At 25.9% G+C, this 13,093-nt stretch overlaps 3 protein-coding genes across 8 annotated transcripts; 1 reads left to right on the forward strand and 2 right to left on the reverse strand.

Annotated features, from left to right (window-relative positions):
- Positions 1-1,174: 1,174 nt before the first annotated feature.
- LOC100742773 (egalitarian protein homolog) lies at positions 1,175-9,699 on the reverse strand. 3 transcript variants are annotated; one of them, XM_003486204.4, is made up of 9 exons: positions 9,611-9,699; positions 5,322-5,510; positions 4,965-5,141; positions 4,676-4,861; positions 2,976-4,460; positions 2,770-2,850; positions 2,423-2,667; positions 1,825-2,210; positions 1,175-1,746 (listed from the first exon to the last, which is right to left on the reverse strand). In XM_003486204.4, exons 5-9 carry the CDS (start codon positions 4,380-4,382, stop codon positions 1,385-1,387), a joined length of 2,481 nt encoding a protein of 826 aa, XP_003486252.1. In that variant the 5' UTR covers positions 4,383-4,460; positions 4,676-4,861; positions 4,965-5,141; positions 5,322-5,510; positions 9,611-9,699; the 3' UTR covers positions 1,175-1,384. The 3 variants fall into 3 exon arrangements, with proteins under 3 accessions (XP_003486252.1, XP_024220386.1, XP_033174508.1); XM_024364618.2 differs by lacking the exons at positions 5,322-5,510; positions 9,611-9,699 and adding an exon at positions 5,511-5,845; XM_033318617.1 differs by lacking the exon at positions 9,611-9,699 and having other exon boundaries at positions 4,676-4,885; positions 5,322-5,845.
- Positions 6,724-10,379, forward strand: LOC100742889 (putative leucine-rich repeat-containing protein DDB_G0290503). Its single transcript, XM_012395056.3, has 4 exons — positions 6,724-6,789; positions 7,104-9,331; positions 9,594-9,877; positions 9,958-10,379. Exons 1-4 carry the CDS (start codon positions 6,724-6,726, stop codon positions 10,122-10,124), a joined length of 2,745 nt encoding a protein of 914 aa, XP_012250479.1. The 3' UTR covers positions 10,125-10,379.
- A 474-nt stretch (positions 10,380-10,853) lies between these two features.
- Positions 10,854-12,720, reverse strand: LOC100743006 (protein unc-50 homolog). 4 transcript variants are annotated; one of them, XM_003486206.3, is made up of 7 exons: positions 12,640-12,697; positions 12,133-12,232; positions 11,907-12,058; positions 11,652-11,838; positions 11,335-11,468; positions 11,154-11,255; positions 10,854-11,016 (listed from the first exon to the last, which is right to left on the reverse strand). In XM_003486206.3, exons 1-7 carry the CDS (start codon positions 12,695-12,697, stop codon positions 10,880-10,882), a joined length of 870 nt encoding a protein of 289 aa, XP_003486254.2. In that variant the 3' UTR covers positions 10,854-10,879. The 4 variants fall into 4 exon arrangements, with proteins under 4 accessions (XP_003486254.2, XP_024220387.1, XP_012250480.1 ...); XM_024364619.2 differs by having other exon boundaries at positions 10,880-11,016; positions 12,133-12,263; positions 12,576-12,720; XM_012395057.3 differs by having other exon boundaries at positions 10,880-11,016; positions 12,576-12,710.
- Positions 12,721-13,093: the final 373 nt, after the last annotated feature.

Raw genomic sequence — 13,093 nt, forward strand, 5'->3', positions numbered from 1 at the left:
ACCGTTAATATCATATTGATCAATGTTATATTCAAGGCAAAAAAGATGTTACATACATCAGTATGTGTGGTAATAAATATAATGTTAACAGGCATATCTCGGTTAAAGAACATACTGTAGAATAAAAATTGATATTATTTAAAATCATTTCATGATAATGTTATACCTTAAAATGTATTGTAATTATAGCCTGTCTTACAAAGTTTATATAGTTTTCTATTCATAAAGAACTAGCTACTCAAAGAAAAAGAATAACGTAAAAGAATTGATAACATTACCATTATCTAAATATTTCAAAAATAACAATTTCAATGTTGCACATTGCATATTTTAAACAAGCATTTTCACAAACAATTTTATATATTTGCAATTTATAAGAATAACAAGATTCTAAATGAATGTCTAAAATCAAAAAATATACCAATATACAGTTAAAAATTAAAAACAAACACTATATTCTTGAAAAGTATTGCATTAAAAGTTGCTGAATCTTAACATTATCACATTTGTATTGTTTTTGTGATTATTGCAGTTAATTTTCTTTAAATATAGTTATCCTTAAATTCTTTATTATAAGACTGTTCTTAAATCTCATTCATCATTATCAAAAAAGAAAACATACAAAGACTTTCATCCTGTTTCATTAATTATAAACAGTATATTAGAACTTAGCACAAATATGACTATTTTACATATTTATATTTATTTTACTAATCAATTTTGTATACTTCCATAAACATTTATTAAAAGTGAATATTATCAAAAATATTTTCCAATAAAACTGAAAATATTTTTATACAAAAATATATAAAAAGCACATTATGTAAGATAGCGATTTTAATGCAGCACTTAACATGGAAAATTATTCTTTTCTACATATAATATAATTCTATACTTCTATAGTAATATAAAAATGAATAAAATTTTGTTTTAAAGTATCATTAAAACATGTATATGTTTATATTTTTTTTACAGAGGAACAACATTAATGTTTTAGTCCTGAGGAGCAACGTAAATTATTCTAAAAAATATTTTATCAAATATTCTTGTTAGTAAATACATAATTCGATTATTCCTTCTTGTATCTAGTAAAGAAAGATAATCATCTATGAAAATGAAATATTTCACAATACTGAATTTTTGTCATTAAAAAACAAATTTTTCCTACATTCTGATTACTACAGCATCAGAGTTGGAAAAAAAATTGTATCGAATATTAATGTGCCTGATTGTTGTAGTTTAAAATTACAATTTTGTCAAACTACATAAAATATATCAATTTTTACCTAGATTGTTTTATTTCTCATCACCTATTCGTCTTTTTCGTAAAAATCTAACAATGGCAACTTCCTTCCTTACCACTTTCACAATAACTATGACATATCTACTTTTTTGGCGAATTCAGTAAATCTATACGTTCCTTTTCTTCTTCCGTGAGAAATATTTTGGTAATTACTATATCACCTGTACTATACGTTTGGCAAGCCACACTAGTTACGGTATTATAATCTGGTCGTGGACTTTTATTTTTATCTTGACACGAGCATACACACTTTGTCGGAGATACATCTGCACTGCTTGAGGAAAACTGATCAGTTGTAGAACCAGTAACAGCTGAAAGAATAGCTTCTAATTTTTCAATCTTTTCAAATCTATCCATTCGTCCATCAGAAAGAATTTCATCCACCATTTGCATTGATTCTGTGAGGCTTAGAGTATCAGAATTCTGTGATGACACTAGACCACCTATGAAAATAAATATATGAATATATGTAACCATATGGATATCACTAAATAATGCAAATTATTAACTGTAAAATGTACCAGAATGTGAATTTTCAGAAGTATAACTTTCTATACTATGATACTGCAAATCTTCAATCTTATCATCCTCATCATCATCACTACTTTCACCTTTATCTTGACCCATGTTCTCAAGTTTTTCTAATTTTCTTGCAACTTTATAACTACCTTTCAGTTTCTCCTTCTCATCTTCAGTAAGATCAAGATAACGCAAAAGGCGTATTTCACGATTGCTTAAAACAATATTTTTGGTAGTTGCTTCTTCCATTCTTTTTTTCAAATCTGCAACTTCTGTTTCCACTTTCCGTTGTTTCTTTCGCGTTTTTACTTCTGCAGGTTTAATATGTAATTGAATTTGCTCCTCACACAGCTCATTAAAAAGACCTTGTACTTCTGGTTTTATAAGTCTAATAATATCATAAGCAAAGAAAACAATTATAATTAACAAAGGACACCTAAGATGCAATTATCATCTACACAAAATTACAGAAATACTGTTTTAGTTATTCATTCGTTAAGTCATTTGTAAATAAATTTGTAAATGTAAAATAATGAACTACTACATTAAATATGCATAGGACAAAGCAATCAATAAACAAAAAATAATTAAATACTACACCTAGACATGGAGACATATATTTGTGGAACCAAACTCAGAACATCACTGCTAGCATAAATGAGCATATCTCGTGTTAATGGACGCCTACACCAGTATCTTTGATTATTACGATAGATATTTTTCAATTGTTCTTTTAATGGATTACTTGGAGCACCATAATGATCACATAGTGTATTCAAATTAACATTCTTAACTTTATATACAGGTTTACCAGTTTCTTGAAATTGCAATACAGCATGAGCTGCCTAGAAATATAAACACAATTTATTCTTTAAGCATCATATACTTTTAGTATTTTATATTCTAAAAAATATTTAAAAAAACTAATAATTGTGAATCTTAAATACCTGTGTATCAAAAACATTATTCAACATAATTTTAAATTGTCTGTACAAATTGACACTGTCATTTCTACAATCATGAATCACCTAAAACAATACATACAATTAATAATCAAAATAAAACCATGAAAGCATAAATAAATCTACAAAGTGTAATAAAATTTCAAGTTTTAATTCTATTTTAATATCAAGTTTTAAATATTGTTCCTTACTTTAATAACATCTTTATGTTCTAGAAGTTTTTGAAGGCCTCCAGCTTGTACAAGATTAGGACAAGCAAATAAATCGAACACATATGCTTGTCCAGACATAGTTCCAATTTGTACAAGTGTTAGTTGTCCTTTAACTCCTAAATTTATTCCTTCACAGTCAAACGAAACAACTATTTTACCATTTGGAGGAGGCTTACGAGGATTTATTATATCTTCTATAATTTGAAGACTCTCCCTGGGATTTACTATTATTTTAGTTTGTTGCAATATCTTTAATTTCCAAGCATCTCCCATTTGCATGGTTTGTAAACTTCTATCCTTTTCTGTATTATCTGCTAAAGTCTTCATTACAAGCATATTTATTCTTTGTTTCAAAGTTTGTTGTTGCAAGCTTACTGGAGGAGAGCTATTATTACTTTCAATAGATGGAGAATGAGAGTTTTGTACAGAATTAATCTGACTTGTAACATTGGTACTAATAGATTCTGAATTAACTGTTTGCACGGATGTTTGAGTATTGTTTGGTTGAATAACTTGATTTATATTTGCTTTGTCTGAAGTATTATTTTGATTTCTTGTGGAATTTGGAAATCTCGTTTTTGCTTTTCCTTCTATAGGGGAAGATTTTGGTCTTCCAATTAATGTTACTAAATTACTTTGAACGTGAAATGCATCTGGGAACATTTTAACAAATGTACACAAATCCTGCGGTGTCTTAAATATTGAGGTCCAATTTTCATAAGAAAATTTATCATTAACTATGTTGAACATTTGATCTACAAGGATTGGACCCTTTTGTTCAATACACTCACACAGAAAATCTAATAACTTTGCAGTAATCTCTGGGTCTATAGGTATATCAGGTTCTAACTCCACGAAAGGTTCTGCCTTCATGCCTTCATATTGCTTTAACATTACATTATCTTCCGTAACTACAAAAGCATCAGGATATTTTATAAGAAAGTCTCTAAACTCCTTATAATGTTGACCAGAAATATGTCTAACTTCTGGAGAAGCCTGAGACCGATGTCCCAAAAGACTTTTTATTGGTACTTCTGTACCAACGCCATATTGCATTAATTTATTTGTAAAATATTCTACAGCCTCTCGAGCATAATCGCGTTTCCCTCCTAATTTACACCCATTTTCTTCTTCTACAACTTGTTGAAATGTATTCACTGATACGTAATCACCATTAATAAGAAAAAGCATTGGATATTGAGCTAAAAACTTTTTAAGACCACTCTGTGATCCACCAGCTATTTGGCGCATTTCTTTTGTAAATCCCTTAGCTCCAAACTGACAGCTTAAATCATGTAATGTTCGTGGACCACCTTTATCCACAAGAAGCTCCAAAAAAAATAAAAGTGTCATATTTCGTACAGTCTCATACTCTGAGCTATCCATCTTTTTATTTTATTTATTGCTTCCAGAAAATATACCTCTTATTGATTATAATATCCACAGAATCATGTCATGATATATCTAAATACAATAATTTAAGTAATTAAATTTAATTAGTTTTAACAAATAACCACAATATAAGTATTATTTTTTATTTAAAATATTAACAACGTTTATTTTATATTAAGTAATTGTAATGTAATTTCTTAATAAATTAAGCATATATATAAAACTAAACTATTATATCTATCTTATTAATATAAAAATATAAATGAAAGCAATATGTATGTATTTACCATTATAACTATCAAATACTAAGGATATGAGCACAAAAATAAATTATTGCCATTTTTTAATATGTACTCTTACAAGTAACTCATTGGCAAGACTTTTATATAAAAAGATGCACTTGTTTTAAGATTAATTAAATGCCAATGACTAAATAATTGCACAGTCACCATCACAGGGAGAGAAAGCTAGATCTAAAAACCCATTAATATACATAGCTAAATATGAAATATTTTATCAGACTAATTTGTATCTTCGGTAATTATCAACGCTTATATTATACTTTTTTATACAAACCTTGTATTATGAATAACTAGGCTTCCTATAGGTATAATTTCTTCTTTGCTAATGCAGTGTGTGTTGTATAAAATATGAACATTATAAAATTTTCGTTTCTCTCCATAAATTACTTCACACTATTAATAATAATTTACTTGGAAAAAATATGGATTATAATATGATACTTATGTTAACCTGTTAAATATAAACATTGATTATACTACATATATATGTTTATTCAATCACTACTGATCAGTGGCAGAAATTTAATATTGAATAATAAAATATCTCTATATACCAATGAATCTTTAATAAACTAAAAAGAAAAAATTATGCAAAATGTCTATAGAACATAAGTAGAAAAAAGCTGCCCACCTATAACACACATAAATATTTATGAATTCCTACATTTTTTTGCATTGCAAATCGAAGCATTAAAGGTGTATTTCACAATTTGTTAATGTATCACAGTCCATATCACGTACAAGACATATGTCCGTATATTAATTCACTATATTACTATATAGTATTGTATAATTTGACATTGAAGAATATGATAATTACCTATAACAAATAAAACTTCGCTGAACTTCGAAACACATCAGATCAGAGATTTTAGAATCGACGATATCTAAATTCTAAGATATCACAGGTCAAACAACTCTGACATAGATTTAAAATACCACGCCACACTAATGTTCTCGATATGTGTTTCTATATTATTTGTCAAACATTTTCGAATTTGTTCTTCTCTCAAGTAACAATGATAGTTATAGTTTATCAGAAACTTGTTTTTTTTTATCTTGCCTAATATTATATGGTAAAATTTCAGTCATTTGCCAATGTGGTGCACTGTGCAATATATCATCCTATACATACTGATATACACATATCCAATTAATCCTCACCTGGTAAAACAGGCACAAGAGGGAGTATCAAAAGAAGAAAATAATTTCTATAATATCCGAAAATATTCATTTAATACTCATCTAGATTTCAAATAATAAAATTATTTTAAAATAGATTTGCATTTAATTTTATTTGTAATATATACACATCAATTGGAATTATACACACTATACAGAATAAGTCATTCGTTTATCTACTAATTCTTTGTAGAAAAGAACATACTTCAAAGATATGTATACATCAAATACATAAGTGATACAACAAAAATTTATAATAAGCAAATTTTTAAGAAAGATATACGTATAGTAAATATATATATATAATTATATAATATAACTATATACCAACATGTATATATGTATATTACGAGTAGTAAAATATATGTAACATAATATCAGAATTGCTGATTTGGAAAGAAATTCGAAAAGTAGTAAATCTAGTAAAATTACATCTAATTAAAGCATTAAAAAGATATTCTTTTTGGTTATGAAGAACAGTGAAAAATTCAAAATGAATCAAAGTTTAGAATATTTTCTTGGTTTAAAAAGATACTAAAACGATATACACATGTATATTTTATTCACCAGACTTTGCTACTTATGTTGGCTGCATTTTTATTTCGAATCATTTGTCACATAATTTGTTTGAAATAAGTTTCCAGTGAAGTAAAAGTATTTTAAGCAAAACCTATTGCAAGAAATAGTATAAATTAAAAAATAAATAAAACAGGGGTTTTATAAAACATTTTTGAAAGTTTTAAATTAATTGCAAGATAATATTGATAATTTACTAATTATAACATATATGTGTGAAAATTAATGAATATAACGAATGTGTATAAATTACAATTATTAATTTAAATTGAAATATGTTTTGCGGTAATGAAGATGAATTTGAACCGAGAATAACACCAAGACCTGCATCTAAACTTGATGTAAGTTTTTCTTCAAGATGTAAATTAATATATATATATAATAAAAAAAAATAAAATATATTAATCTTGAGATTTCTCATAATATTAGTAAGCTTAAAATAATAGCGAAATATTAATTTTTTTTCCATCTTTGTAAAGATTTTATTAGAAGCAATAAAAATTTAATATTGATTTACATGCAGTAAGAAATACAAGCCAGTAAATAAATTGAAGATTTAGTGATTACTGACTATTGGTAGTTAATTTAAATTTAAAAATTAGTAAGAATAATATATTTTAATCAAAAAATTATTTTTTAATTATTCTAATTTCAGTGTTTTGCAGTACCATGTGTGCCTGAAGTTTCTTTAATATTTGACAAACCTGTAAGTTGTAAGAGTACAGAACATGCACATTTTTGTTCACCATCTGAGGAATCTAAAGGTTTAAGAAGTAAAAGTAGTCATTCTTCTCCATTAAATGTTAATGGATCATATGCAGCCTGGAAAGAACAGAACTATTTAGGGAAACCTCTATCTTCGAAAGTTAATGATTGTATAGCTCCTTTAAAAGAACAGTCTAATCAAAATTATATTTTACACTCGTATTTAACAGAAGGTAATATTACAAATACTTTAAATGAATCCAAACGAAAGAACTATGCTTTAAGGGATGATATTTATAATTCTTCACACTGCAAACAAAAATCAAGTAGAGAAAACAATGATTCTCCTCGTAAATATAATTATGAAGGGTCTGAAAGTAATACATTGCATACTGATAAAGAACAAAATACAAAGATACAATGTAACAATAAAATAAGACATATAGATTCGTTGTCTACTATATCACAAGTCATTAAGCCTCGTATAAATGCTGATAATTACAAAGTTAAAGAAGATGAATATTCTTCACTATTATATGAAAGACAATTAGCAGCTCATAATTCTAACCAACAGAAAGTATATAATGATTCAGTTCCTGAATCAAATGTACAAAATGTACCTACTAATCCAGGTACATTGCAACGAAATGAACTCCAATTACCACATTATTTAGGACAACAATATCCTTATTTTAACATGAATGCATATCCATTTCCTCAACTCCATCCTTATCCTACTAACAATACAGATAATCAAGAAACAGTAAAGAATTTATTACAAATTATAAATAGTCAAAATGAGCAAATTAAATCTTTACAGATACAAGTGGATAGATTGTTGAAAATACAAGAAGAAAATTTAAAAGAAAGAAAAAAATGCTCTTGTTCCTTTCAATTACAAACACAAAGTGATCAATTCCATACAAACTCTAATAATGTTTTAGGTACTTCTAATTATGTTACTGTGCCTGAAAACACAAAAAGAAGTGTCTATCGGAGAGATTCTTCTCAAGTTAGAAAAAAAGAGAATTGTAATAAAAATGAAAATATAAATCAAAATGAATTGATATTAACAGATGCACAATCAAAAAAAGCATTTATGCAACAGAAAGTTTCAATTGGTGTAATGACAAGTTTTGAATTCACTGTACAAAATAATCCTTTTACAATGGATATTGAAAATTATGAAAAAAAAGATGGTCAACAAAAGCAAGAAAATTTAAAGATGTGTAACAGTGTTGGTTCTCATGATACTAATGAATCATTAAGAAGATATAAAAACTCCTTTACTCGAATGCCTGGTGCACAATTAGAAAACATAGTTGAAGACTCAGAAAGTTACATGTCATCTAGTCAACAACAAAGTAGTAACTTAAATGCAACTACTTCTACAAAGGATTTAGAGAAACAAGCTTATGTAGATATTCGAAGAGAAACAGATACTCATAGATCTGAATCTCCAAAATTATGTAAAGATGAAACAACAAAATCAAATGAAACTGAAAATAGAATAAAAAAACATTTAGAAAACTGTACAGTGAAAACAAGAAATTACGAAAATATAAAAACACCAATGATTCAAAGAAATCATGTATGTGTGGGTAGTGTAGGTACTGAATGTACTGCCCAAAAAAATACAAAATTTATAGCAAATACCTTTACTAATGTAGATCAAGATAAAGAAGCAAATATACAACGAGATAATAGTTCTGTAAAAACAAATAATTTTGTAAATAATTCTCGTTATCACAATGATTATCAACAAGAAGGACAGCCTTTTGGATTGAAGCAAAATTCAAATTGCATTGAAGACAGTCTAATTTTAAACAGTGATGATTTGAAAATAAATGAAAGGCCACTTAGTCCAGAACCTAGTATCCATATTGAAATGCAGGAGTATTCTAGTGATGATGATAGTGAAAATGTTAAACGCAGTTCAAAAGTGGGCTGGACATTTTACAATGATGTTCTTGGACAAGTAAATCAATTATTACAGAACTCTTGTATTATAGATGATCAACAACAAAAACAAACAAAAGTAAATCAAAATGAACGAGATGAAACTGATAATAGAGCAGTATTAGATACTGTAAAAGTAGCTACATTACAGCAGCTTAAAAAATTCGGAATTAGTTTAAGTGAAAATTCCGAAGCTAAAGAATTGAACAACAGCAACAAGTATGTTTTACATCTATTAAAAGTTTGTACATAACGAAAATCTTGATTATCTATATTTTGTTAATCTAAGTAATTACGTAATTTAATCAAGGTAACTTTTATTACAATCTATTTATTATAGTTCTTACTATATAAAATACATTATTCAAATTTTATGTTGCAAAACAAATGATTAACATTACTCTAGATAATTAAGTATTATATAATTGAGTTAAATCATATCTATATATATAATGAATAATTCTAATAATTTATTTAAAAGAATGGCATTTGACTTACCATTTTATCCACGTTTGGATTATCAAACAAACATGACACAAGCTACAAGTGCTGTAAATGAAACAAATACAAGTATGCATATGAAGGCATTAGCTTTAAAGTATCTAACTGACGAACAACTTGCTGAATTAGCAGTACAAAGGCAAGGTGCTTCAGTTAATCATCTCATGGTTAGCAATTTACAAGGAACAAATATGTCTTTTGCCACAATGCGTTATTTACAAAGATATCAATTAGTTCCAGGAAAAAATAATATTCAAACAGAAGGTAAAAATATAAATTAAAACAACTTTTAATCAGTGTGTACACAACATACTTTTAATTAAATTAGGTTATTTATTCTACAGATATTAATGCACTACAAAATGAAATGTCTCCAAAGACAGACTTAAAGGTTACAAATCCAAGAAATAGTCCAAAACAACGTCTTCCATTTAGTCAAACACCGCGAACAACCTGTCCCAGTAAGATTTTAGACATTTCAGCTTTAAAACAGCAACCTAAACTCTTATAAACAATTAACAAATTAAAATTATAATTTTAGTAGTCCTTAAAATTTTTAACTTTTTGATTGTTAATCCCTATGCTTTAATTACTACTATTAAAAGTTTATAATTATATCTGTTAATTATATTTCTTGATCAACTAAAAATATATGTTTGTGAATACAACTAAACACTTTACTATTTGTAAGCAATCAAAGGGTTAAAAATATTCGTATTCAAGAGAGGATATCTTTACAGTATACTTTACATTATTTATTTCTTATTTTTATAATAAATATAAGACAATTTTTTAAAATGAAATATTTTAAGAACTATTTGACAATATAAAAGTGTTATATACAGTATTTATACAAATAATTCGTACGATATAACAATTTGTCGTAAGACTATCTCTCACATGAACAATATAAATAAAAAAAAGTAACATTTCTAATTAATAATGTACACAAATTTTTTGCATCTTTACAAAATTAAATACAAATAGTTTTGTCACTTAAAAATATGACCTTTACGAATGATATTTTATATTAGAAATGTATAATTATTGAAAAAAAATTTGTTAATATCTTTTTTATATATTTTGTTTTAAAAAGAAATAAATACCTAGAACTTTCTATTAAACATGTTGATCATTTTTCCAGACTACATATAAATATTTTCCATTGGTACACACACAGCAATTATAATTCATTCAGTTTTAAGGCATAAACACTTGTATCAAAAATTAATTTGAAATGAACTTTTGTAATAAAACAAGCTTTATTCAAACAACTCGATAATGATAAAATTCCATAACTAAATGACTAATATTGATGCCTGCACATAATGTCATAATATACATTAATAATATTATTGGTAATGTTGATAATATTATATGTGTTTTGTGAAGTATTTCCATACCTGAAATAAAGGCAAAGAGTTTATTAACTTTTATTTTCCAAATTATAATAGCCAGACTTTTTTTAATTTTTTAGTTTTACGAAACATAATTATTTAATTGATGTTCAAATGATATAATACTAAATTTGTGTACTTACTTGTGTAACCCAAGAATGTTATGTAAATATAGTAACTAATAGCTATTAACCAGATTGTGTTTCCAACAAATCGTGATGAAAATGTATCATAGTTTATAAGACCTATAATAATAAGTACAAGAAGAAAGATATTAATAAAAGAACAAATTGCAAAATATTAATAGGAGACAAGTAAATTTACCATTGTACAAAAACAACTGTACGATATGGAGTATGATTAAAGGTGGAAAAAATGCATTTAAGTGTATGTCAAATGCATAACCCCATTCTACATCCTGGGTTTTGTCAATTCTTAGATAACGATTTGTTATAATCCTGCAATTAGTAGAAATTATTTGCTTTATAATATTTTATTCATCATACATACACACCACACACATGTATATATATATATATATACATATATACATGTATTACATTATATATATATATATATATATATATATATATAATGTATACCATATAGTGCAATTTTAATAGCGTTAACATATAATTTACCAAAATACTGTTGCTACTATTAAGCCAGCTGCAAGGTAATCGATAAATATCATATAAAATAGTAGCTTTATAAATTGAAGAAATCCTAATCCCAAAACAATGGTAAAACCAATGGAAGATATACATAGACAACACATTAATAGTACCAAAAATGCAGGATCATCCCTTGCAAATTGTGACTTTGTCTCTAGAAAAGATTTAATTTTTCATAGTGATAATACATTGTGATATCATTTTATATATAAAATAACTTACGTTTTCTACTTTGAAAATTTCTATATACTTTTTGTGGCGATATAAATAAAAAGATCATTTGCCATAATGCAAATTCAAAGTCCATTTGTTCAAATTTTAATAATTTCCTCAGATACTTGTAACATTTTGTTGCAGCACCCATACAATCTTGCCTAAAATACATTTGTAAAAATATTCAAGTTTATTAAACCAATAATAAATTTAAATATTTTGATTGATCTTATACCTGTAAGTTACTGGCATAGGTAAATTTGAACCTGTTTCAACTGGACCTGGTGAATTACATCTGCTTACTGGTGGTGATGTGGAATATTTCATTTTGGAATCTATTCAACACAAACCGTTCATTCTGTAAATCTTAAATAAATCATTAGAAATATATTATAATATATAGTATATATAAGCATTATAATTTCTTTTGGATATTTTATTACACAACTATCATTGTACTTAAAGTATAACAATAATAGTATAGTCTTTTACCAGGACCATCACTAACATTTATTTACTATTTTTTTATTATAAAAAATATCTAATACTGTCAGTTATATAGATATGTCTTTATTATTATTATAGGTTATGTTTATGTGTTATAAATGACAAAAAATACAGTATATAATAGTCTTTTTCGACTATTCAATAATTACACAATGCTACGTAATTATTTACATTAATAATATTCAGGTAAATATATATGTAGAATATAACTTTATATTTTCAAAGTCAAGATTACTTGAAACACGACAGTTATTGGTCAGATTCCATTCAATCTGATTCAATTTTACATTCATTTTATTCCATCACCGTTAAATATCTACAAATATTTCAATATCAATTATGATACATGAAATAGCTTAAAATTTCTATTAAAAATTAAGTTTTTAGAAATAACAAATATAAGTAAATGACAAAATTATTGGTATTTATTAAATTATATTTATTATTTTTACAATTCAATTTCAAGATAAGGAGCAACTTCTATTTAATTTGGAAATGTTAACACTTTTTAAATATTTGCATTATCTAAGATTTTACTCATTTGATTCATAAAAGTTTTAAAAGCTACCATAATATTAAAATCGAATTATTGCTTTACTTAAAATTGTTAATTATTTTATTCTTTATCGCTTATATGAAGTGCACATAAATTCAAATGATAAATACGTAAAATATAAAAATTGTTGAAA

This window comes from Bombus impatiens, unplaced genomic scaffold, assembly GCF_000188095.3.
Source record: "Bombus impatiens unplaced genomic scaffold, BIMP_2.2 scf_0102, whole genome shotgun sequence".
In the NCBI taxonomy this organism is placed as follows: Eukaryota; Metazoa; Arthropoda; class Insecta; order Hymenoptera; family Apidae; genus Bombus; species Bombus impatiens.